This window comes from Ursus arctos, unplaced genomic scaffold (assembly GCF_023065955.2).
Source record: "Ursus arctos isolate Adak ecotype North America unplaced genomic scaffold, UrsArc2.0 scaffold_7, whole genome shotgun sequence".
Taxonomy (NCBI): Eukaryota; Metazoa; Chordata; class Mammalia; order Carnivora; family Ursidae; genus Ursus; species Ursus arctos.
In genome coordinates, this window is record NW_026623089.1 from 25,585,779 (window position 1) to 25,611,268 (window position 25,490).

Below are 25,490 nucleotides of genomic sequence, written 5' to 3' on the forward strand. Positions count from 1 at the left end.
TTTTAGGCAAAATGGGATCGTATAATAATATTAGTATCTATACTTTAGGGTTATTTTGAGGCTTAGATAAGTTAATACACGTAAAGTGCATAGAACTATTATTACCATCATCAGAGGTATTTAAACAGGACTTATGACAGGATGATGTTCACATTTCATGGATGCTACTAACCAGTGAGCCCTGATTTGGAGCCCCCAGGAAGTAATGGAGTTCTGTGGACTACATCCAGAATTTGAAAAGTCTCATGAAAATCATGTTCTTACTCTGGAGAAGGCTGGCAGCTTAGGCTACGGCTTCCCCAACTCAGGGACTGCAGAAGAGAAATACTAGAAGAAGCCTCTGGGCAGGAAGGCAATGTTGATGAAGGCTAGGGGGATGGAGAAGGGTGAAAGAAAGAAGTGGCAAGCTTTAAAGGCTGGGTAAAGTTTGGTCAGCCCCAGAACAGGAAAAGGGAGGGTGTTGTCTTAGGAAATAAGCTAGAGCAAAAGCTTAGGGGAGGAAGACATTCTTTGGGGGCACAGTGAGGTGTTTCCCATTAATAACTCCCTGGTCCTCTGACCTTAATTAGAAACCCAGAGGTATCAGACACATCCCTGAGCACTTCTTCCCTAGAAACTATACTTTTCTTGTAGCAGCCTTTCTCCCAGCAGAGGTTGCCAGGCAACTGACAGCAGCCAGGATTTGATGTAGCCCAGGGTGGGTGTAGTAGATCTCTTACTGACCTCTTGGGGGAACTGCATAATGGTATCTGGCATGCGTGGTGTGAGCAGTTCTGCTCCTCTCCAGGGCCCATGCTAGGGTCTGGAGCAAGAGGCAGGAACCCTGGTAGACTAGGGCTTCTCAGTCTTGCTGTCCAAAGTGACTCCTGTGCTGTCACAGCAACACTATGTTACTACTTGAGGGACTGGGGAACTTTGAGCATAGATCGTACCTCTGTCTCAATCTGCTTGTAAGTCTTGAGATTCCCCCCAACCACTGGAATATACACTTAGCTAGGCAACCTGGATTTAAATCTTAACTACCACAGTCCAGCCAAGTGACGTTGGGCAAATCATTAAACCCACTGAGCTTTAGTTCCTTCATTCGTAAAGCGGGATTAACTATTTACTGAGTGTCCCATTTCACAGGATACCGAGTACATGCTGATGAGTAAGCCAGGAGTATAGTCCCTGCCCTCATGAAGCAACTGGAAGAAACATTAAACGTTACCCAAATAATTATTTAATTATAGCTATGAAAGATACTGCAAAATAAGGAAAAGTGCAGTCTTCAGTGAGGGTGTATGATGGAGGAGACCAAAGGGTCAGGGGCAGCATCCCTTGAAGAAGAAAATTTTAAACTGAGACCCCGACAGGTGAGAAGGTGTTAGACAAGTGAAGGGGTGGAGATGGAAGGCTGTCCAGGCAGAGGAAACAGTTTGTGCAAAGGCTCTTGCCATGAAAGAGCTTAAATGTTGGCAAACTGGAAGAAAGGCAGCGTGGAGGGGAGTGAGTCAGGGAGGGTGTGGTGCATGGTGACTGGAGGGTGAGTACACAGGGGCAAGGCCCTCAACTGAAGACCACAAAAAGAATCTGGGCTAATCAGAGGGGAAAGGGGACGTTATGGATAGATTTTTAGCAGGAAAAAACAGGATTTTTTATACAGATCATGCAGCTGTGATCTTTGTAAAGAATAGATTTGGGGGGAAAGATGGTAGTGGGGGAAGGGTTAGGAGGCTCTGGCAGTGAAGGCAAGAGGTGGAGCAGAATGGGAGGAGGGATGGAGAGAAGCACATGTGTCGAGAGGTGTGAGAGTGATGGTCAGGGCTTGGTGACTGGATGTGGGAAGGCCTGGAAGGGGTAGGATGGTGTCGGGATAATTCCCAGACTTACGGCAAGAGCAGCTGGGTGCGTGAACATGCGTTTACTGATGACAGCCTTGGAGGAGCAAAGGACTTGGGAGAATGTCAGTTTGGGACATGATAAGTCACCCACATGGAGGTGTCAGAGAGCGAGATGTGCAGACATGTAGCTCCATGGAGGGGACTGGGCTAGAGGACTAGCATTTAGGGATTGGTGATATAGAGTTGGTTCATAAAGATGTGGGCCCAGACAAGGTCTTCTAGAGAGAGGGGGTGCAGAGCAAGGAGAGAGGAGGAGCCTGAGCTTTCCTGCCAGCAGAAGAGAGGGGGACAGAGAAAGCCCGGGAAGGAATAGCCAGAGAGGGAGAGTGTGTTGCCTCAGAAATCAACATTGATGCTGCTTGAAAGGGCAAATATTAGGTGAAACCATAAGAAATAGCCTTTTCTTTCTTTTCCTTCTTTCCTTCCTTCTTTCTCTCCCTCCCTCCCTTTCCTGTAGATCCAGAACAGGCAGTATCGGCAAGCTTATACGGTTCAATCTAATTAGATCAAAACCTGAAAAAGTAACTCATGAGCTTGGACTGAGCAATTTTGGTAGAGATATTGGAGCAGAAGCCAGATGAGCTGGGGAGAATGGATAGAAAGGAGGCTAATAAGGGAATGGACTCAACAGGATTGGAGTGGCTGAGGGCAGCAGATGGGGTTGAGAGAGGGTGAACTCAAGGGTGTTCCCAAGTTTCAGGTTTGGCAGCTGAGTGAGTGAATGGTTGGGTCAGCCAGTGAAATAGGAGGGGAGATGTACATCGATCATGAGAATATTGTGAGTGTGGGGTAGGTGGAATTGGAGATACCTCCAAGTCTTCTGAGTGGGAAGAGATGCTGACATTTGGAGCTGTGGAGCCATTCATTACCATCTCTGTGTTCCTGACTCCCACGTATGGACTGTTGGGAGTCAAAAGCATGTGGATGGGAATAAAATAAGTCAATGAGTATTTATTGAGCATCTACTAAGTGCAAGCATTTTTCTAGGTGCTAGGGTTACACCCATGAATAAGACAAAGACCCCTGCACCTTGGAGCTTACAGTCCATGAGAGAGGTCAGACAACAGGCAAATAAGCATAAAATAACCTGCAGCTGTAGTAGATCTGTGCCGGTCATAAAGCAGGCCGAGGGACTAGGCAGTAGGGTGACTACGCCCTATTCTGGTAGGTTGGTCGGGGGAGGTCTCTCTCAGAAGGCAACATTTGAGCAGAGCTCCGGAGGAGGTGAGGGGATGAACCACGTGGATATGTGGGGGAGATAGGTGGGAAGAAGCTGGGGAAGTTTGAGGACCAGCAAGGAGACTGGTGAGGCAGGAGTGGAGTGAGTGATGAGGCTGGAGAGGCGGGCAAAGGCCAGATCTTGTAAGGCTCCATAGGCTTTTGGGAAGGAGGATGGAAAGTCCTTTGTAGATAACCCCAAGCTGCTGGATTGGGCAGGAAGAGAGAATTCCTGAAAGACTTCCCCTTCCATCAGAGCCCCATAGCCAGAAAAGCCCCTTTGTGCAGTGGGTGGGTGGCCCTTTCTGGCTGGGGGAATGCTGTGCTTGGTCCTGAGGCCTGCTCCTTGGGGGGGGCTAGACAATGGGCCTCTTGTGGTTGGACTTGAGGGCCAAGTGAGAGGGCCAGATCCCTCTCAATGATGGGATTGCTCAGCCAGGAGGCATGTGACCCCAAGACCTTGGCTTCTTGCCAGAGGGTCTGGGCCTGCTGCTGGGGAATGGGGTGGTGAGATGGGGACAGGCTGGGGGAAGGGCGAGGGAAACCACTGTGGAGGACTTCGTCTCAGGCTGAAGGAGGTGGAGAGTTGGGCAGGGAGGGGGCTATAGCTCTGCTTGAGGGAGCGGGGGAGGGCTGCCGAGCTGGAGGCTGTGGACAACATCAACAAATGGTTTCCACAGCAGGGCAGGAGGGAGGAGCTGGACGCCCCTGGGCCTAGTGGGTAGGGTCAGGCAGAAGAGGGCCTGACAAACCTACATCTTCTGTCCCTTCAGAAGAGGAGAGAGCATGGAGCTGGAGAGGATTGTCAGTGCAGCCCTCCTTGCCTTTGTCCAGACGCACCTCCCAGAGGCTGACCTCAGGTAGAAGCAGCTGTCCTAGAAGGATCATGCTAGGGTCAGGGTTGGAGCTGCTAGGCAGCACTCTGGGCCCTAGCTCATGGGAAGACTGGGGTGGGAAGCCCTCAGTTCTAATCCTGAGGTGGGGGAGGGCTGATTATGATTTGCTGGTATGGCCTTACATGTTAACCTGTCCCTGTCACCTTTCTGGACAGATGGGAAACCAAAGCTCTGTGGGAGGGTGGGATACTTCCTGGCTTCAAGGCTTGAAGTCTGTCTCATGGACCCAGTGAAGCCAAGTGCTCGAGTCTCAGGCTAGGTGGGGGTGCTGGAGGCATCCAGTGTCCTACCCAGGGCTTGTCCTGTCCCCTTCCTGCAGCGGCTTAGATGAGGTCATCTTCTCCTATGTGCTTGGGGTCCTGGAGGATCTGGGCCCCTCAGGGCCATCAGAGGAGAACTTCGATATGGAGGCCTTCACGGAGATGATGGAGGCCTATGTGCCTGGCTTTGCCCACATTCCAAGGTGGGATCTGGCTGGGGCAGAGAGGGGTGGAGGGCTGGTGATGGTGGAGGGTGGGCAGAGTTGTCCTCTTACCACCCTCCTTGTCTTTTCAGGGGTACAATAGGGGACATGATGCAGAAGCTCTCAGGGCAGTTGAGTGGTACCAGAAACAAAGGTGAGTTTGGGGACTGGGCACTTGGATGACTCATAACCCCCATGCCCCAAAGCCCTGGCAAACCTGATGCTCTCTCTGCTTCCTTAAGAGAACTTGCAACCGCAGAGCTCTGAGGTCCAAGGTCAGGTGCCCATCTCCCCAGAGCCCCTGCAGCGGCCTGAAAAGCTCAAAGAAGAGACTAGGGCTTCTCCTGCTGCTGCTGGAGACACCCAGGATGAGGTACTGGTAGAGGAGGGTACTGGTGAGAGAATTAGGGGCCAGGAAAGAAGGAAGTACTGCTTCTTGTCAACATCTCTGCCCACAGGCAGCCGGTGCTGAGGAGGAGCTGCTGCCAGGGGTGGATGTTCTGCTGGAGGTGTTCCCTACCTGTTCAGTGGAGCAGGCCCAGTGGGTGCTGGCCAAAGCTCGGGGAGACTTGGAAGAAGCTGTGCAGATGCTTGTAGAGGGGAAGGAGGAGGGGCCTCCAGCCTGGGACGGCCCCAGCCAGGTATCCTCTGCTAGACATCCCCCTCAAGCCAAATAGCCTCAGCTACATTCCACCTTAGTGTTAAGCCCCTGCCCCTAGCCTATCCCTGTCTGCTTCTGCTAGTGCCCTAGGGTTTAGACTAGGCTTCCCTTCTCTGCAGGACCTGCCCAGGCGCCTCAGAGGCCCCCAAAAGGATGAACTGAAGTCCTTCATCCTGCAGAAGTGAGTCTGGGCTGGGCTGGGCTAGACCCTTAGAGGGTCTTCCCAGGGTGGCAGGAGCTTCACCCAGCCAGTTTTTGGCAGGTACATGATGGTGGATAGCGCAGAGGATCAGAAGATTCACCGGCCCATGGCTCCCAGGGAGGTGAGAGGGTTATGGCTGCTAGAGGTGTGGGGTGGGTGGGACCGTCTCCTGGCTTCTGCTACTCACTGCCCAATTGCCTGACAGGCCCCCAAGAAGCTGATCCGATACATCGACAACCAGGTAGTAAGCACCAAAGGGGAACGATTCAAAGATGTGCGGAACCCTGAGGCCGAGGAGATGAAGGCCACATACATCAACCTCAAGCCAGCCAGAAAGTACCGCTTCCACTAAGGCATTCGCCAGACTCTGCCGGAGCCTTCCAGGCTCAGATCCCAGAGGGATGCAGGAGCCCTACACCCCCACACAGGGCCCGCCCTAACTCCTGTCCCCCTTCTCCACCCTGCTCTCTACTTCCTTGCCCCACAGTGTTGACCTCCTCTTGGAGCTGCCCACGGGCATAGTAAAGGTGGCCCCAGGAAGGTGTGAGTGCATTCTGGTCATTTCTGCTCAGAATTGGGGTGCTGGGGTACTGTGTCTGTCTGACCTCTCTCCCACCTTCATATCCCTTATCTCCAACAGGGCAGCAGCGCCAGGCAAGAGGGGGTAAAAAGCTCTTTATTTGAAGCTCCAGGGTGGGGCAGGGCATCCGCCTCTAACCAGAGGCCCCCACAGTCCAGTTTCCCTACAGTTCATAGTCAGGCCCTGCCACACAGTCCAGCTGTGCCCCAGCGGCAGGCAGGTCAGACCTGCAGGTTGACAAAGGGTGCAAAGCCTGCCATGTCCTGCAGCAGCACCAGGGCCTGATGCAGTGGTGGCTCCACGTCGATGTCCACACCGCGCTTCCGCAAGCGGCTCAGGCTGGGCTCGGCCACATGGTGGCAGTGCCGCACCCGCAACGAGCGCAGCGCCGGGCAGTACTCGGCCAAAGTCCTGGGGGAGGAGCCGGGTGAGGCTAGGGGCCAGAAGCCGCTACGCCCACGGTGGGGGAGCCAGCAAAGCCCCTGTCTCCCTCAAACTCAGAGCATACTTTTTCCCTCCATAAACGAGGGAGGGGGCCTGGATGGGGTCATACATTCAATGTCTCCAGTGAACCCGAGACTTCCTCCTGTCTCTTAAAGGGGGAAACTGCTCCTCAGCTCCGCCCAGGATTTCAAGGATTTCCCCTTGCTGAAGAAAAGCCAGAAACCCGACTGTATGTGAAATCTGCTAATGTGTAAATACCGGTTCAAAAAAGTTTTTTAAAACTACGGGCTCTATGGTCTAGGCAATCCTAGAGGCCTTTCCTGGTCTGAATGGGGGTGCCGGGGTAGCAGTAAAATCCAGGCACCACAGTTCTGCCTTTCAACAGCTATAGCCCGCCCCTAACCCAGAGGTTAAGTAAGTGATTGTCCTCTTTCCAACCCACCAATCCCATGCCCAGGCACCTGACGCTGTCGCTTCCGACGCGGAGGCAGCCGGTTAGGTCGAGGTGCTCGAGTTCCGGGCAGTTTCGAGCCAACTCCTGGACGGCGGCGTCCCCCACATTGGCGTTGACTGCCAGCGAGAGGCTGCGGAGGCCCGCGCCGCGCCTCTGCGCCAGGTATACGATGGCTTCATCCTTGAGCTGACGGCAGGCGGTGAGGTCCAGCTCCTCAAGGGCCGGACACCGGTCGGCGAGGCCGCGCAGCGCCAGGCCGTCTACCCAGTCACAGTGCGCGAGCGAAAGGCGCTGCAGGCGGGGGCAGCCCTCCGCCAGCGCCCCCAGCGCGCGGCGGCTCAGTTGCCCGCAGCCGGCCAGCGCCACGCTCCGCAGCTGCGGATTCCGCGTCAGCACCCGCACCAGATCCTCGTCCGACAGCCATTCGTGACACGGCGCCAGCGCCAGCTCCTGCAGCCCCTCAGCGTCCCGCAGCAGCCAGGCCAATGCGGCCCGCGAAATCTGCGGACCCACCTGCGGGCAGGGAGGCACCTCGACTCTCAGCTATCCCCGGGGGCGGGATGGGAGCTGCCTCTCCGCCCCTGAAGAGTTCTTTCCCGTCAGCAACCCGCCCTCGGGGTTGGCCACCTGCCCTTCCAGGAGAGACCCCAAGAGCCTTTTGAGTTGATACCCCGCCCTCGCCCTTTGAGAGTACTTCCCGCGGGGTGGATCGCTTCCCCGACATTCCTGGAGGCCCGGGAGGGTCCGCAGGGGTAGACAGAGGGGCTGGAGGCGGGGCTGGAGGCGGGGCGGGGGCGGTACCCAGGTGGGGCGGGGCTCTGGCCCTTAGCTCACCTGAGCGGCGTCGAAGCGGCGCAGCCCCGCCAGGTGCAGCTGCACTAGCGCCCGGAAGGCCCGGCTGACGCGCTGCAGCCGAAGCAGCTGGCGTAGCGGCACCCGGCTCAGGACGTGTGGCAGCAGCACGTCTTCCCAAGGCAGGTCCAGGAGCCTGCGGGTAAAGGGGCGTTGGCGGTGGCGTCCCCGGGCCGCTGTCACCTGCGAGTCCGCTTCCGTTATGCTTCTGCGCCCCGGCTCCTAAGAGTGGCCCCCAGACCCGGCCCAGTTCTGCACCCCTCCCCCAGGTCCTTCTTCCCTCTCTCGGCCCCTCCGGTGCTCGGTACCTGACGGCTCCGGGCTCTTGCTCCCCTCCGGACGGCTCCATCGGTGGCTCCATCGGCTGCCTATTGCGCGTGCGCAGTAAGGTCTTCTCACTTTGGCCTTGGAGCGGCCTCAGCGAACCCGCCTCCTTGGGCTGTAGAGACAGACCGATTCAATCGAGTGCGGTCTCACTGAGGATCCTATCTGAAAGCGTTCCGGATGGATCTCGAAACTGAGGGCGAACAGACCCGTGGTGTAACATCAGACCTCGCCTTCTCGGCTACAGGGCTTGAGAACTGAAGCTGGAGAACGCGATGGTGCAGCAGAGACTGGCTCTTTTTTCATCTTGGGCCAGTGGCCGCCTCTGAGTGAAGGGGTGATGGGAGGAGCAGGCAAAACCAAACGCAGAAGGGGCGGAGCCAAGACACCAAGGTTCTGGGCCTACTCTTTGCCCTCTGGTCGCGTTTAGCGACTTTGAAAAATGGGGAGAAACTATCCAGGATTTTACCGTCTGGCACGTAGTAGGTGCCCAGTAATTTTTGAATGAATAGAGTGGGCGAAGCTAGAATATTTCTTTCTTCGTCAAGCAAACTTGCCCAAACGTCTCATTCCTGGTTAGTTATGAAGTATAGAGGTGTCCAGCCCCTTCCACTCCCGGACGATTTGGAATGGGTTTGCACCTCGAGGGGAGAGACATAGGGGGCGCTAAGAAGGATTATCTCTCCAGCTGGGTCCCTATCTTTTCCCCAGGAGGTCTAGAGTCCTGAGAAGAACGAGTGCTTGGCTCAGCCCACCAGGAGTACCGCTTCTCGGTTGACCTGGGGATTTAGTTGTGGGGTTTGGGGCTGGGCCCGCCCTGGGGCAGTGATGTCCCAGAACTCTAGGCTCAAACTTTGGGCCGCCCTCTCACCGCGTCCGCAGTTCCTGGTTCCAGGGTCCGCTCCGGGGAACCCCCGGAGCAGTGCTTTACCCATCATCCATTGGTGGGGAGGGTGTGAAGGACGCTGAGGGCTACTGCTGTCGCCGAGAGCTGCCCCCTAGCAGGGCTGTGCTCTCCCTTCGTGCAGCCACTTCATCTCCCTCTGCATAACGAAAACTGCTTCCCATCCATTATTTCATCAGGGCTTCGGGCACTTCTGCAAGGTGAGCAGCTCTGTGCTGTTACTCCATTTTAAAGATGGAACCGAGGCCCTGGAGAGGACGCGCCTTGTCCAGGGTCAAGCGAGTCGCGATTGAGAATTCAGGCATCCTAGTTTTCCCAGAATCCCTTCCACCCTCCCCCCAGCCCCCAATGCAGCAAGAAGGGAGAAGCCAGCAGCGGGGAAGGACCAAAGAGGGTTAACTTGGGTGAGGGACTTGCTTCCTCTTCCTTAGCCTGCTTGGGGAGGGGGTAGTTGGGAGGACCGACCTCCGCGAAGATAGAGCCTTGTAGGCGCGCACCACCTCGCGACGCGCGCCTCCTCCTCCTCCCTGCTTTGTTCGCGCCTCTGCGCCTGCGCAGTGCGACAAATCTGGCGCTGTCCCCTTCAGCACCACGCGGAGCCCGCGCCGCCCCTCCCCGCGGTGAGCCCCGCGGTGAGCCCCGCGCGCCCCCGCCGCGCACGTCCTCGCGCCCCCTGACTGCCCGAATAGACCCCTTCTTCCTTCCGAGGTCACCACCTGCATGCCCTGGCGTTCCCAAAGAGAGCAGTTGCCATAGTAACTCTGGCAGTGCTTTCCTAAAATAGCTGGGCCCCCTTCTACCTTGGCCAAGGGCACAAGGGTTGCCTGCTCCCCACTTCCTCCACTCCCGGCATCATCCCGTCTAATCTTTTACCCTCAGATAGGCAGGATACCTAACTCAGGCAGCAAGGAAGTTCTTTCTAAAGTCTGACTAGCATCCCTCCTGCTGCATCCTGGGCGAGTGGTCAGGGTTGGGTCTCCTGGGTCCGAAACGCAGAACCCCTTAGGGTTTGAGACAGTGTTTCCTAGATCTCTCTCCCATAAGTTAATGGTCTCCTGGATTTAGGGGGCGGGTCCGGTCTACACCCATACGGTGTGCTTGGCGCGGCCGCGTGCTCGTGGGGGCGGGAGCGCGTGTGGCATGTAACAGGTCATGTGGCAACCTCCTAGGGACACGCGTGGGGTCTGGAGCGGGACACGCGAGTGCCGCTGGGTCTGGCGTGTGGCTCAGGGGGCGGTGGAGGAAAGGGACCAGGACACGATTGGGGTGGGGCACGTGAGGGTCTTGGGAACAGAACCGGGGGTCCCATACATCCTCCCCCTCGTCAGGGCGGGTCTCAGGTTGGCGGGAGAGCCCAGCGGGGACCTAGCGTCGAGAAGGGGGGCCAGCCTCCGGGGCTCAGGGCCCCGGGAAAGGGCGGGGGGTGGGTGGGGGGATTAGCTCTGCCTAAGCCGCGCGTAGGGGGGAGGGGGAGGGACTGAGAGGCAGGCGGGCCTGGAGCAAGCGGGAGCAAGCGGGAGCCGCGCTGCCTTCACAGCTGAGCTGGGCCCAGCCTCTTCCCCGCCTCTCCTCGGCCCCAGCTCCAGGCGAGCAGCGGTGAGTACTGAGGCAGCTCCAGTCGGAGCTGCAGTGGGGATGCCCTGGGCCCCCGCTGAGCTTCAGAAACCTGCCTGGTAGGGCTGCTGCTCCTGACCTCTGCCCCTACCCTGCTTTGCCACCAGAGGCCCCTTTACCCGTTTAAGGGCTGGACAAGATCTGTCATTCCCTTAAGAGGGAAGGAAGGGACAGGGTCTGGTGCAGCCTTCCCACCCAGAGACAGGTGACTGGTGGGGGTTGGGGGAGAGGGTGTGTGCTCCGGCTTAAGTATGTGTGTGCGGGTGCATCTGTATTTGTGTGTGGTTGTGACTAGTAGGTCTCTGTGAGTGTCTGATACGCCTGTGTCTGTGTGCATTGGAGAATGAGGCCCTGTGTGTATATTTGGGTGTCTCTTTGTGTGTTCTTGTTTGATGACAGTGTGTGTGTGTAAAATAAGCATGTGCCTTTCCATTACACGCATATTTGTTATGACTGTGAGAGTGTATGAGGGTGTGTCTTTGGGCAATGTGTGTGTGTGTGCCTGGGTCTGTATGTACAGGAGGTATTGCCTATGAATATGTTTAACTGTGTACTGACATTATTTGTCCGTGTGTGTGTGTGTGTGTGTGTGTGTGTACCTGTATGAAGAACAAAAATGTCCCTTTCCCGTTCAGCATGTATACATTGGGGTAGGAGCCTCAGTTTTCCTCCCCTTCACCATATGCCTCTCAGACCCTCATAGTCCCTATATAACAGCCCCCCCCCCCCATCTTCCTGCCTTTCCTTCTAGGAGGCCTGAGTTCTCTCTTACTCAGTGAGGGACCTCCCTAAGAGAGACTGTGGGGGACCCATGGCTGTAAGATGGTTCTGATTGGCTGACACTCCTGGTCCAGAGGTTGGGGTACCAGCCTTCCCCCTTAACCACCAGAAGTAGCTCCAAAATGCTACAGGGACTCTGAACTCACTCAACTTCTGAAATAGCTTCCTTTCTCCTCCCAGGGTGATGCTCAGGGCCCCCAGACAGAAGGGAAGGAGCCGGGGGCTATTGGGGATACGATTCTTTTCTCCTCAGGCTTCCATGGAAGTAGCCCAAGTAGGAGGCCTGATCACTTCTAGGGGTGGGATCAATGATGCCATATTCCCAGGTTGGGCTAGGCCCCTGGCTCTCAGATGCCCCACCCCGCTTTCCCCTCCCTGTCTGTGCTCTCCTGCCCATCCACCTTCCCTGCAGCTCACCCCCTGCTCCCCCTTCCTCTCTTGCAGGCCTGTCCGAAGAGCATGCTGCCCCCTTACTCCCCGCCTGGCCTCGCCATCCCTGCCCCCCCAGCCTGACCCCCGGCCCCAGCATGGCCCAGGGTGCCATGCGCTTCTGCTCGGAGGGCGACTGTGCCATCTCCCCACCACGATGCCCACGCCGCTGGCTCCCCGAAGGCCCGGTGCCACAAAGCCCCCCAGCCAGCATGTATGGCAGCACAGGCTCCCTGCTACGGCGGGTGGCAGGTCCAGGTCCCCGAGGCCGGGAGCTGGGACGTGTGACAGCACCCTGTACACCCCTGCGTGGCCCTCCCTCACCCCGTGTTGCTCCCTCACCCTGGGCACCCTCTTCACCCACTGGGCAGCCCCCACCAGGAGCTCGGAGCTCTGTGGTCATATTCCGCTTTGTGGAGAAGGCCAGCGTGAGGCCACTAAATGGGCTACCTGCTCCTGGAGGCTTGAGTCGGAGCTGGGACCTGGGTGGGGTCTCTCCTCCCAGGCCCACCCCAGCCCTTGGGCCTGGCTCCAATCGGAAGTTGCGGCTAGAGGCATCCACATCAGACCCACTCCCAGCCAGAGGAGGCTCAGCTCTGCCTGGCAGCCAGGGCCTTATACATGGGCCACCAGCCCAACCTCAGGTTGGGGTAGATGGCCTTTACTCTTCTCTCCCCAATGGGCTGGGGGGACCCTCTGAGCACCTGGCCAAGCTATTCCCAGGACCTGCTGACACTGGACTCCTGAACCAGGTATGCGACCTCCCTTGGGTTCCCTGAAACCCCAGAGCCCCAGCAAAGGGGCAAGGGTTGGCTCTTTGGCAGTTTTGGGCCTGTCAGCTGTTCACTCTGAATTCTTCAATCTACCTAAATCTGTCTCTTTCTTGCCCTCCATGTTTGTCCCTGTGCCTCGGCACCTTTATATCTGTCCCTGTGTGTTTTTCTGTCTGTGTTTCTGTCCCATGTTCTTGTGTCTTTGTATGTGTGGCTTTATCTCTGGGTGCTTGTGTCTATCTCTCCCTCCTTGGCTTAGGGGGACACCTGGTCCTCCCCCCGGGAAGTCTCCTCTCATGCCCAGAGAATTGCTCGAGCCAAATGGGAATTCTTCTATGGCTCTCTGGACCCCCCAAGCTCAGGTAAGATCCTGGACTGAGGCAAGGGGAACAGGGCAGGGCCTTCTCCACAGCAGCTGAGGCATGGTAGGGAGCCTTCCTTTAAACCTCCCCGCAATCATTTCCTGGGCTCATGAGTTGCCTAATGCCTCTCCAAGCCTCAAACTTTCCATCTGTGTTATGATGGAGGGTCAGGGGATCATGGCTGGGTTGGGCACCTGGAGGAAGCTAGATTGTGGAGAGAGGGGATGGCAGGATGGCAAGGGTCATTCTATGAAGTAGAAAAGAAGCTGGTCTCCCTCAGACCCCTCAAAGTTATTTGACAAGAACTTGATTTGAAACAGGCTTCACTGGCACCAGGAATAAGCTGAGTTTGTAGCAGGAAGAATGGTGGCTAGACAGTGAAAGAACTTCCTGCCAATATGAGCAGCGGGAAAGAGCTCCTTCCTAGAACAGAATCAAGACAGGGAGCTGACCAGGATAACCTCTTGACCAGGATGTCTATGCATACTGCAGGTGCTAAGCCCCCAGAGCAGGCCCCCCCATCTCCACCTGGGGTGGGCTCAGGGCAGGGCTCTGGGGTGGCTGTGGGGCGAGCAGCCAAGTACTCCGAGACGGACCTGGACACGGTACCCCTGAGGTGCTACCGCGAGACGGACATCGATGAGGTGCTGGCTGAGCGGGAGGAAGCTGACTCGGCCATCGAGAGTCAGCCCAGCTCTGAGGGCCCACCTGGCACTGCCCGCCCACCTGCTCCACGTTCCGGTCCATTCCTTGGCCCTTGTCCCAGCCTGGGCAGTGGAAATGAGGACGAGGACGAGGCAGGTGGGGAAGAGGAAGTGGACGATGAGGTGTTTGAGGCTTCAGAGGGGGCCCGGTGAGTGTGGGACTGGGAAAGGATTGTGGCTTGCTCCTTGGAGCTGCCCCAAAGGCAGAGCTGGGGTCAGAGGGACTGGAATGGAGATGAGGGTGGGACTGGGAGGGTCAGGACCAAGCTAGCGGTGCTGACAGGGCAATGCAGCAGGAGATTCTGGACAGAGGCCCCAGGCCTGCCAGAATGCTGGGAATGTGGGGGGTGGGGTATGTGTCAGCAAGAGCCCATAGGGTAAGGAGCAGCCAGGACAGAGGAGAAAAGGGGTTCTAGTGAAGAACAGGAGGTAGAGTGAGAGGGCAGGGGCCAGAATCAAGCCTGGGGGCGTGGGAGCATCAATCCAGATCCTGGCAGGAGAGTGGGGAGTGTGGGGGCTTTCCTCTCCGTCTCACACCCCACTGCAGCTTGGAGCCTCATCTTCTTCTCCTAAGATGTTGCCAGAAATAGACATGGGATGGCAGGAGGGGAGAGGATCAAGGAGAAGGAGGAGGAGAAAGGGAGATTAGCAGGGAGGAAGAGAGGAGAGGGATTGGGTGCTGGGGACGGGTAAGGCTGGGCTGCCTCAGGGGCATTGAATAGCTTGGTGAAGCTGTAGTGGGGACTCCCTACACAGGTGGCTTTTTTAGAGGGCTGGGGGCCTGTGAAAAGGAGGTGATAATCCCCTTCACAGAGTCATATGAGAATTCAATGAAATGCTACCCAAGAGCTGTCCTTTGGGCCCCTGATCAGAGACTCTCCCTGCCCCTGCAGGCCAGGCACCCGGATGCCTCACCCTGGGCCTCTCAAGTCGCCTGTGCCCTTTCTACCTGGGACCAGCCCCTCGGCTGATGGGCCTGACTCTTTCAGTTGTGTGTTTGAAGCCATCTTGGAGTCACACCGAGCCAAGGGCACCTCCTACACCAGCCTTGCCTCGCTGGAGGCCCTGGCCTCACCTGGCCCAACCCAGAGCCCTTTCTTCACCTTTGAGCTGCCTCCCCAACCCCCTGCCCCCCGGCCTGACCCGCCTGCTCCCGCCCCACTTGCACCTCTTGAGCCAGATTCTGGTACCAGCTCCGCTGCTGACGGGCCTTGGACACAGAGAGGGGAGGAAGAGGAGGCAGAGGCTGGAGCCAAGCAGGCCCCAGGGAGGGAGCCCCCTAGTCCCTGCCACTCAGAAGACAGCTTTGGGCTGGGGGCGGCACCCCTGGGCAGGTGAGTGATTCCTTTGGTTCCTCAGAACTGAGGTCGCCAGGGCCCCAGGAACAGCTGCTCCAAGGGAAAGAGCCTGACTGCCAAGATGCAGTTTATATTCCTGACCCCTGATAGAGTGGTTAGGGGATGTAGATGTCTGCTTTTCCATTTGGGGGACTACTGCCATTGGCTGTGAGTGGGAGCCCCTCACAGCCCACCCCCCTCGGTCTCAAATCCAGTGACTTGAAAAACCATGATTCAGGATTGAAGAGTCCTCAGAAAGTACCCTCCTTTCTTTCTAGGAAGGCCCTTCCTTCCCCAGACAGAGCCTCTAATCTGCTTAGAATTCTGGTGACCTTACCCCACCCAGCCTGGAGTCTTTTTCCAAAGATGGAGCCACCAGCCTCTCCCATTGCCTCCCTCCCTTGTCGCCTCCCCTCTTCGGTCAGGAGCCTCTCACCCTTCTCCAGAAAGTCCTTTCACCAGTCTAACCTTTCTGCTCTCCCTCTGCCAGCTACCCTCTCAGTCACGGAAGCCATGGCAACAGGAGGGGGTGGCCAGGGAGACAGGGTTGCCTAGCAACCAGGAGTTTCTGGCCTCTGTCTCTGGGGTGACAGGTGGCTTTGCGAGTAGAGCAGCTGCGATGGCGGGAAGGGAAGGGGAGGAGGAGACAGGGGATGAATGGGGTGCACATTGACCCGCATTCCCCTCTACCCCAGAGCCTGCCTCTTTGTGGGTGGAAGAGAAGGCCCAAGGGGGAGGCTCCTCTGCCTTTTAAAAGGCCAGAAAAGACAGACATAGGAGTGAGAAGGCATCCCTGCTGCCCTCAAATCATTGTTTGACCCTCCACTGTTCCACTCTGGCAGCCTCTCTATATCCCACTTTTGCCCATATTCTCAGAGATAGAGGACTGTGTTCTCAGTAGGGCCAATGTGAAGATGGGAAATCTGTGCCTAATAGCGAACTCCATAGGGTGCTTTGGAAAGCAGTCAAAATTGCCACAGGAGAAAGATGGATGTGGGTTAAATTTGATGGAGGACTTCTACAGAAAGATGGTAAAGGTGGGATCAGCTGATAGAGGGAACCTGTACAGTGTCCTTCTCTGGAGAAAAGAAAAATGCCTTCCCCGTGTCCCAAACTCCCCATCTCTGTCTTTTGGGTTTGGAGGCAGAGGAAGGATCTGAATGACCTCAGAGGGACTGCCCCCACCTCTGAGCTGCTGTTCTACCCTGGCAGCGAACCACCGCTGAGCCAGCTGGTGTCCGACTCAGACTCAGAGCTGGACAGCACAGAGCGGCTGGCCCTGGGAAGCACAGACACCTTGTCCAATGGGCAGAAAGCAGACCTGGAGGCCGCGCAGCGCCTAGCTAAGAGGCTATACCGACTAGACGGCTTCAGGAAGGCTGATGTGGCCCGGCACCTGGGCAAGAAGTAAAGTCATTGGCTGGGATTGAGGCGGGGGTAGAGGGGATGCGTCCTGTGGGCAGCACCTCCACATGCCCTCTATCTAACGGCCCCAGCTCTGTAGGTAACCCCACCTGGCCCCTTGACCCTTTCCCTTGAGACTCCACCTGTCTATCTGCCCTGCCCACAGCAATGACTTCAGCAAACTTGTGGCTGGCGAGTACCTCAAGTTCTTTGTCTTCACGGGCATGACTCTGGACCAAGCTCTCAGGTGGGTGTTAAGCCTTTTGAGGTCAGCCCCCACTCTCCAGGCCTGGTATGCAGGACCTCCGTGGTGCCTCCCCGGAGCCCCTGTGAGTCTTCTAAGCTGCCTAGACGTCATCCTTCCCAGGCTGGCTGGGCATGGCCAAAAGCTGGGGCTGCCTGGTTAGGGGACCTCAGGTAGGGGTGACATGCTCCCTCTTCCCCACTCCCCAGGGTGTTTCTGAAGGAGCTGGCCTTAATGGGTGAGACGCAGGAACGGGAGCGCGTGCTGGCCCACTTCTCCCAGAGATACTTCCAGTGCAATCCCGGAGCCCTGTCCTCAGAGGGTGAGGAAGCCAGGGGACAGGGCTTTCCCAGCTAGTCACCAAGGCACATGGGCACAGTGTGTGTGCACAGGAGCATGAGCGTGTGTCGGGGTGAATGCATGCACAAGCTTGCAGGCACGTGAGCATGTGTGTGTGCAGTGCTGACGTGGCGTCATGAATGTGGAAATGTGCATGTGGGCAAGCATTGCTAGGGTCTAGTGTGTACAATCAAGAGCAGGTGTCTTCGCATGCCACTGTCCACATACAATGTGATTTGGCTGCACCAGGCAGCATAACTGTGAGGGGCGCACTGGCCTGTGTGTAGTGCATACTCCCAGAGGCATGTGGGTGTTGGGGAAAAGGGAAAAGAAAGGGCTTTGGTAGGAGGAGGTGGGGCTCACTGTGGGGTTCAGGACTTGCAAAAGTATGATTGTGGGCCAGAGGGGTCAGGAGATAAACTGGAAGGCTGGGGAAGATAGCTGTGGGAAGAGTGCCTGGGAAGTGGCCGAGGCTGAATGTCAACTCTCCCCTAGACGGTGCGCACACGCTGACCTGCGCCCTCATGCTACTCAACACCGATCTCCACGGCCATGTGAGTGGGGGGCTGGCGGGAGGGAGCCCAGAAAACAGACCACGTCCAGAGACTTCAAGGCCTGAGGCCCAAGGCCTCCCTCACAGGCCTCTGTGCCCTCACTTAGAACATTGGGAAGCGCATGACCTGCGGAGACTTCATCGGGAACCTGGAGGGCCTCAATGAAGGCGGAGACTTCCCCAGGGAGCTGCTCAAGGTGGGGGTGGGGGGGGAGCGGCGAAGGGGGACGGGTCAGGGTAGAGGTTGCTGGAGGGGAGGGATGGGGACCTGTCGGTAGCGTGGAGGTTGGTGAGGTGAGGGGCTTGCCGGCCCCCAGCTCCTGCTGCTGGAGCCTGGGCTCTCGTGACTCAGCTTGGGGACCGCCCCCTCCCCCAACCCCCACAAGCAGGCTCCCCTGAACATGCGCACTGCTTGCGGCCAAGTGCAGTCTTGGCCGTGCACAGCGGGGGGGGGGGGGGGGGGGGGGGGAGGGAGACGGCTCTCGAAAACCCGTGATCAGGCGGCCTTGGACCCTGCATTTGCCTGAAGTGCTCCCCTCTAGTGTTCACTGAGGATGAGAGGGTCTCAGCATAAGGCGGGGACACACAGGTGCACTGCTTGCCTCCTCCCCCTCCACCCCTTACCCCAGTATATATGGCCACAAACGCCCTTCTGGTACCCCTGTGCTGGAGGGACCCGGAGATGGAGGGGCCCAAGAGGGACAAAGGCTTTTCCAAGGTCTCAGAGCCAGTTACATTCAAGCTGGGACTAGACACTGCTCTTCTGACTCCCTTGCCCTGCTCCCACATGCCAGCAGTTGAGGGATTTAGCTACACAGGGACTGGTATGCATGGGAGGAGGAGAGGGTGTCCTGTCCTGTAGATTCACTCCTTTCCCTGATCCGTTGGTTCTATGCAGGGAGGCCTGGACTCATTTGAAACCTCTAGGGTTGGCAAAGGGGTCTCTGGGCCATCACATACATGTGACTGCATAGGAGTGTCCTTGGGTGTGTCTGTGAGCTTGGGGTGTGTCGGGCTTCTGAGTTTGGGAATGTATCAGAGTGGGGGGGGGTGTCCATTGTGAGTTTGGGGTGTCAAAGAGTTGGGGTGTATGCTTGAGTTGTGTGCGTGCGTATATATATATATATATATATATATATATATATATATATATATATATACACACATACACTTTAGGGTGTTGATAAATCGGGGGTTTGCCTTGGGGTATGTTTGTGCTTAAAGGGCTTACGATTTAGAGAGTATATCTGTGTTGGGGTGTGCGTTGGGTGTTTCTGTGTATTAGGGTGTGTATCTGCAAATTGGCTGTCTGATTTATGACGAGCAGGGGTTGTATGAGTTCAAGACTAAATTCTGAGACGTGCATCTCAACTTGCAGTGTCTGTGAGTTGGGGGTGAGTGTGGATTGGTGATCTGGTTAGCTGGGGTGTAAGTCTGTAAACTGGGGTGTGTGTACGTGAGCTGGGGTATAGCCTCGGGCCTTTGAGCTATCTTCGGTTGGGTGAGCTGGCCGAGGCTGGTGCGGTTCCATGGCTGCCTCCATTCTGCGCCGTCCCTCCTGCGTGGCCTGTCCTGGCTCGGGGCGGGGAGAAGGGGCCGAGGGGACGCGTTCCGACCTCCTCCGCCCCTGGTCCCCCCACCCTGACGAGCCAGGAGGGAGCTGCAGACCCTACAGGGTCGGCCCTCTTTCGCAGACGAGGGGCTGGGGGACCCCGGCGCCACCGCCACTAACCCCATCGCCGCGCACCTTCCCGCCCCGGCCGCGGCCGGCCCCTGAGGCTCCGCCCCCAAGGCGGCGCGCCGCGGGCCCCTGCGCTGTCGGACGCCTCCATTTTGCGCCGTCCCCGCCCCCAGCCCTCGCCCTCCCTCCCCGTCGGCGGCCCCCTCCCGCTCGCGCCGAGCCGCAGAGCCGACAGCGCCGCCGCCGCCGCGCGCTCTGTGCGTCGGTGGGGAGCCGGGCCGGGCTCGGGCCGGGCCGCTCGCGCCGGCTGTCGGGGGAGCCGTCCGCGGGCCGTCCGGGCCGTCCGGGCCGAGGGCAGGCGGGGGCATGGCCGGGGGCCGCGGCGCGCCGGCCGGGCCAGCATGATCGGTGTCAACAGCATCCACAGCAGCGCTGGGCGGCTGCGCTCGCGCTCGCTGTGCTCCGTGCGCTACGGGCGCACCCACCGCGGCGCGGAGACCCTGTGCTACGGCTGGCCGCAGCGCTCGCGCAGTCTCAAGCCCGTGCTCTACACCGACCTGGTGGTCAGCCGCCTGCAGAGCCGCAAGAAGAAGAAGGCGGTGAGGGCGTTGGGGCCGCGGCCCACGCCAGGCTGGGGGGACGGCCGAGGGGGTTGTGGAGGGCGGCGCGGCCGAGGGGGCGGTGTGAGGGAGGCACCAAAGGTGGCACGAGCCGAGGGGGCATCGGTCGGACTGAGGGGGGCCGAGCCCAGCAGGGACAGAGTCCATGGGTAGCCAGGAGTGGGCATGGACTGGAGGGGGAAGGGCACAGACGGCCCAGATTAAGGTGGGCATCTCAGACCAAAGGGTCTTTGGGTCTTCTAGCTGGGAGCAGGACATGGGGCTCACCGATAGGGTTTAGGACTTTGGAAGGAAGACGTGGTTGTGGGCCAAAGGGGGTCCTCCGCGGGACAGAGGATGAACTGGAAGGCTGGAGACAGGTTGGATGTGGGTGGCCACTTCAACCTCCTGGCCCAGAGTTGGACAGTGTGGGTTTAGGGTCCAGGCTCTGCCGGGCTTGGGCTGGGAGGGCTGCGTGTGCATAAAGCTGGGTTGTGCTGTGTAGGGGGTGGAGGTTGTGGGATGTACCCGCCCCTGGACAGGATGTGCACGTGTGGGATGCTGGGCTAGCCTTGTGGCTGAGTGTAACAGTGAGCAGTGAGAGAGTCAGAGACCGTGGTATGCCGGTGGTGGGGTGGGGGGCTGTGTCCCATCACCAAGAAGGCACCGACGTCACCACTGCACCCAAATCACGCAGGCAGCATCACACGCCACACGCTTAGCCCAGCACGCACATGCTGGAGACACACCCACTCACAGACAGGCTGGTGGAGTCGCCCCCACAATAGGAGGTGCTGCTATGGACCCATGCTGCAGGCCACTCCCAAGAAGAGGGGTCCCCTATGCAACTCCTGGAGCCCATTCTCTACCCTACCATCCCCAGGCCCCCACGGATCCCCCGTGACAACTGTACAGAGGGGAAGCGACTGGTTCAGTGCACAGGGAGCTTGGGGTGTGCAGGGTTTGGAAGCTAAAACTTCTGCTTTTTAGACTAGTGTTCACTCCCCAGTAACATGAAGGATGTGTGTGGGCGGGGGGCTCACCCACCCGGGCATTAGACTTGCTGGGGCTGTCTGGGCTGGGGAAGTGCTCAGCTTGCCCAGGCGTTAGGAGCCACGAGAATGTGTTCTCTGCTAGCCAGAGAGGGAGGTAAGGGGGGTGAATCCTATGGCTGGGCCTCAGTTTCCCCATATGTTCTGTGTGGGTTTATCCTATGGAAACAGGCCAAGGCACACGACTGGGGAAAGGAGAGCTTCTTGGGATGCTCTTTTCTATTCCTTCCAACGCTGTGCTTCTCCCACCCAGGATCTGGGCGGGATGACCCCTCCCAATAACAACTGCAAGGATAATAACAGCAGCTGCCATTTAAAATGCATCCCCCCTGTGCCTGGGTGCCCCGTGCCGGCTGCCTGCTCTACATTACACACCTGTTAGTACATTTGTTCTCCCCACAGACACTTGCCCAAAGTCCTGCAGCAAGAGTGACACAGTACTGTGTCCTAATACTGTTTCAGAGTCTGTGTTCTTGGTCATCACACCCAGCTGCCCCCGCCCTTGTGTCCTGCCCTTAGGAGGGAGGGCTCAGGGCTCTGGCATGGGGTACATGGTTTGCCTCCCCGAGTGACCTATATCTGCCTGATTTGTTCCTCCCTTCCCAGGCCTTGTACAGCTCCATCAAGAACGAAAAGCTGCAGTGGGCCATGTGAGTCCTGGGGCTGTGTGACAAGGGAGCTGGGCTGTGGGGAAGGGGCTGCTTGGAGAGGCTGCGATTGCTGAGGCAGGCCCTGTGAGTCCAGGCTGGGCTGTGGGGCAGGGGAGGAGGGTGAGGACATGAGAAGCACTGAGGCTGCCTCACTTCCTTCTTTGGAGATGGCTGCCTGGACTTGGGGATCTGTGTCTTTTCTTCAGCTGGGTTGTTATGACAAGCTAGGCTGAGGTGGGTGGCCACTGTCAGCGGGCCTGGGAGGAGGAGTGCTGAAACAAAAAGGGAAGGTCCCTTGGCAACCCAAGTGGGAAAGCAGAAATCTCTGGAGGTAGAGCCCCCTCTTGGGTCCTAGGGAATCCAGAGTGTCATAGAACAAGGGACCACACTGTCTACTCTTGGCAGCCTCAGTGGAAAGAGACTCGAAGTCTTAGAGGAGTCCAGACTAAGGGAGGAGGTCCAGTTTTAGCCTTGGGGCCCCCCCAGTCTGAGGGGGAGAGTCTCATCTAGCCGTCAGAGATCACTCATACTTGCTGGTGTCTGCTGAGTCCAGTCATGGATCAGTTGGGTTGGGAGCTCCCGATCGGCAGGAGAGAAGACCTCAGAGGAGGCAGAGCTCAGGACTGGGGTGCAGATTGGGACTTGGGGCAAGCCTTGAAGGAGGGGAAGCATTTGGGGAGAGGGAAGTTGATATTTGGGGAGAAATATGTGGTGGCTGAAATGAGTGTGGGGTGGGGAGACCGAGAGGAGGCAGCGTGGCTGGCCGGAGAGCGGAAGGAGGAAAAGGCAGCGTTGGCGGGGATGTAGCACGCGCTCTCTGTGGGGGGCGGCGGGGAGCCGCTGCAGGTTCTCCATCAACAGAGTGACGGGGTAGAACCTGATTCTCTAGATGGTACCCAGCAGGGCCTGCTGACCAAGAGGTACTAGGCGACCACTGGGAAGCTACTTCTGCCATTTGGCCAACAAACTATGAGCAAGGCATGCTGCTGGGTGTGGTTGAGACCGCTGAGTCAGATGTGCGTCCGCCCTAGTGGAGAAAGGGATGAGGGCTGGTGTGTGTATGTGCAGAGACAGAAAGGATGAGGGAGGGTGAAGGCCCTACCCTTGGGAGTTCTAACCTAAATACCTGGAGGAATCCTCATCTGAGCAGGGGGGCACAGCTACCCTTGGGGAGATCTGATCTGAGGTGGGAGACAAGGCTCCAGGAGCCTCGGGTTGAGGGGAGCCACACCCTGGGAGAGGGGCCATTCCCCCACTCCCTCCACAGACAAGGGGGCACTTTCCTGGGGGGGGGCAGAGGCTAGGACTGAGGGGGGGTTGTGGCTGCAAGGCCAGCCCCCTTTGAGGTGATCACACCTGCAGAGACGAGGAGGAGCTGAGACGCTCTCTGTCTGAGTTGGCCGACCCCAACCCCAAGGTCATCAAGAGGGTCAGCGGGGGCAGTGGCAGCGGCTCCAGCCCTTTCCTGGACCTGACTCCTGAGCCTGGGGCTGCAGTCTACAAGCATGGGGCCCTGGTGCGAAAGGTGCACGCAGACCCTGACTGCAGGAAGAGTACGTGGCCGGGTGGGGAGGGTCTGGGGGATGGAGGGGAGGGGGCCCGTCTCAGGCCCCCTGACCTGTCTTCCTTCCTCCCAGCACCTCGGGGCAAGCGGGGCTGGAAGAGCTTCCACGGGATCCTCAAGGGCATGATCCTCTACCTGCAGAAGGTGCGGGGCCAGCCCGAGGGGTTGGGGCTGAGCCGGCTCAGGGGAGTGTGGGTGGGCCGGGCCCGGCCCGGTGGGACCGTGGCCAGGACAAGATGGGCACCCCTGCAGGAGGAGTACCAGCCCGGGAAGGCCCTCTCAGAGGCAGAGCTAAAGAATGCCATCAGCATCCACCACGCACTGGCCACGCGCGCCAGCGACTACAGCAAGAGGCCCCACGTCTTCTACCTGCGCACAGCAGACTGGCGGGTCTTCCTCTTTCAGGCCCCGTGAGTGCCCTCCTCCTGCCCGTCCTGGACCCCTTTGCCCCACTCCCACCTTCCTCCCCTCCCTTGTCCCTGGATGGCCTCATTTCTTCCCAGGCCACACCCTGAGCCAGGACAGGCGTCCCGGGACAGGAACCCTGGGCCCAGGTCCTAAGTGGCCGTGTTGTCTCCCCAGGAGCCTGGAGCAGATGCAGTCCTGGATCACTCGCATCAATGTGGTGGCTGCCATGTTCTCTGCACCCCCCTTCCCAGCTGCTGTTAGCTCCCAGAGGAAGTTCAGCCGCCCTCTGTTGCCCAGCGCTGCCACCCGCCTCTCCCAGGTACCCCCAGCTCCGTCCACCTGGTGCCAGTGGGATGCAGTGGGGCAGGCCCCCCCAACTGCACCGGGGCTGCCGGGGGTGATCCTGTAGACGTGCACCACACCAGAACACTGGCTGTGGGGGTGAGTGAAGGCTGGAACCCAGTCTCTACTCCAGTTGCCAAGGCGTTAACCCAGACACGGTGCTTTGCTCATCCAAAGGATGGGGCACCTTTTTAAAAACCATGCACAAAGGCACCCAGTGTACTAGAGTGACCCTGACTACACTCCCCCTGGCCTCTAGGAGGAGCAGGTGCGGACCCACGAGGCCAAGCTGAAGGCCATGGCAAGCGAGTTGCGAGAGCACCGGGCTGCGCGACTGGGCAGGAAGGCCCGGGGCAAGGAGGCCGAGGAGCAGCGGCAGAAGGAGGCCTACCTGGAGTTTGAGGTGAGCCTCCCTGCCCTGGCGCCTCTGCAGCTCCTTCCTCCATCAGCGGGCCCTCACTGCTCCCACATATGGGCTCGGGCTAGTGGTTAAGGGCATGGACTGTAGGAGAAGAGGACCAGCTGGGTGACCTTGGGCAGGCTGCTTAACCCTTCTGAGCCTGTTTCCTCTTCCGTGGGCCGGGGATGACATTCTGTACCCACTAGGCTAACGAAGCGAGATGAGGTCTGTCAAGTGCTCACTGTTCGCAACTCTAGTCCAGGCTCCAGAAGCATTAGCTGTTCTAATATGCAGCGTCAAGAGAGCCCACAGAGGGTGACCAACTTACTAAGGGATCATGTCACAGTGGGGGCTCTGGGGGCCTCAGAGGTGGGCAAGAACCTGCTGTCTCCTAGCTTTTCTCTCCAGACGGGGGTGCGCTGGGCAGAGGGCGGAGAGCAGGCTCACTGCCCCTGCCCCTCTACCTCAGAAATCCCGCTATGGCACGTATGCAGCACTGCTTCGGGTCAAGCTGAAGGCAGGCAGCGAAGAGCTGGATGCGGTAGAGGCAGCACTGGCCCAGGCCGGGAGCACGGAGGACGGACTCCCCCCACCTCACTCCAGCCCCTCCTTGCAGGCCAACCCCTCCAGCCAGCCCCGGGCTCAGGGTCATGGCTCAGAGCCTCGCCCAGCAGCAAGCAGTGGGCGGTGGAAGCTCTGAGTTGAGGGTAGGAGTGTGGGGGGTTGGCGCCCGCTGGGCACCTGCATGACACAGCCCTGCCTGAGCCCGGGCCGGCCTCGGGCCACTCATGAGGGCCCCTTGGCCCAGGGCCCGACCGCGCCGGACGCGGTGTCCGGGGCAGGGCAGGGCTAGGGCATGGGCCTCAGGAGCCTATGTTAGGGGCCCCTCTGAGCCCCCCATTTTGTGATAATGTTTTGCACTTTTTCGTACGGGGGGGAGGGGCCAGGGCCCCTTGGACTTTTGATGCTTTTTTTTTTTTTTTTTGGGGGGGGGAGGCCTGACGTTTCTGCTTTCTGCTGAGACCACCCCCACCCGACACCAGCAATCCCCCTCCGTCCTGGGGCCTGGCTCAGACAGAGGCCAGGAGTTGGGGCTGAGCTGGTTTTCCCTCCTTCCTCCCTGAGGCTCACCCTCTCTCTTTCCAGAGGTGGAGGAAGGGTATCCATGCCTAGGCCCCCCCCTACACAAGTCTGGGGACAGCATGGCCTTGCTTTCCCTCCTTCAGTGGGCCCTGCCCTTTGTACAGCCTCCACTCCCATTAAAACTGCTCTGGACTTGCTGGCTGGGCCTCCTTCTCCTCTCTCCAGTACCTGGCTCGGGGCCAGGGTAGGCAGCTGGTTCCAGGGACAAGAGTCACATCAGGGGTTGCCATA

General features: G+C 58.5%; 3 protein-coding genes across 4 annotated transcripts; 2 read left to right on the plus strand and 1 right to left on the minus strand.

Annotated features, from left to right (window-relative positions):
- Positions 1-3,880: 3,880 nt before the first annotated feature.
- On the plus strand, positions 3,881-5,863 carry CUEDC2 (CUE domain containing 2). Its single transcript, XM_026493998.4, has 8 exons — positions 3,881-3,961; positions 4,317-4,460; positions 4,553-4,614; positions 4,703-4,833; positions 4,919-5,101; positions 5,241-5,302; positions 5,384-5,444; positions 5,529-5,863. Exons 1-8 carry the CDS (start codon positions 3,888-3,890, stop codon positions 5,673-5,675), a joined length of 864 nt encoding a protein of 287 aa, XP_026349783.1. The 5' UTR covers positions 3,881-3,887; the 3' UTR covers positions 5,676-5,863.
- A 120-nt stretch (positions 5,864-5,983) lies between these two features.
- FBXL15 (F-box and leucine rich repeat protein 15) lies at positions 5,984-9,098 on the minus strand. The gene is made up of 4 exons (XM_026493996.4): positions 7,962-9,098; positions 7,636-7,789; positions 6,809-7,314; positions 5,984-6,314 (listed from the first exon to the last, which is right to left on the minus strand). Exons 1-4 carry the CDS (start codon positions 8,012-8,014, stop codon positions 6,125-6,127), a joined length of 903 nt encoding a protein of 300 aa, XP_026349781.2. The 5' UTR covers positions 8,015-9,098; the 3' UTR covers positions 5,984-6,124.
- A 2,379-nt stretch (positions 9,099-11,477) lies between these two features.
- On the plus strand, positions 11,478-25,417 carry PSD (pleckstrin and Sec7 domain containing). 2 transcript variants are annotated; one of them, XM_026493976.4, is made up of 16 exons: positions 11,478-12,456; positions 12,737-12,839; positions 13,332-13,692; positions 14,437-14,877; positions 16,093-16,287; positions 16,451-16,531; positions 16,738-16,850; positions 17,363-17,421; positions 17,528-17,617; positions 21,359-21,402; positions 22,765-22,955; positions 23,040-23,110; positions 23,219-23,376; positions 23,549-23,693; positions 23,976-24,119; positions 24,586-25,417. In XM_026493976.4, exons 1-16 carry the CDS (start codon positions 11,584-11,586, stop codon positions 24,814-24,816), a joined length of 3,300 nt encoding a protein of 1,099 aa, XP_026349761.3. In that variant the 5' UTR covers positions 11,478-11,583; the 3' UTR covers positions 24,817-25,417. The 2 variants fall into 2 exon arrangements, with proteins under 2 accessions (XP_026349761.3, XP_057164667.1); XM_057308684.1 differs by lacking the exons at positions 11,478-12,456; positions 12,737-12,839 and having other exon boundaries at positions 13,022-13,692.
- The last annotated feature ends 73 nt before the right edge of the window (positions 25,418-25,490 follow it).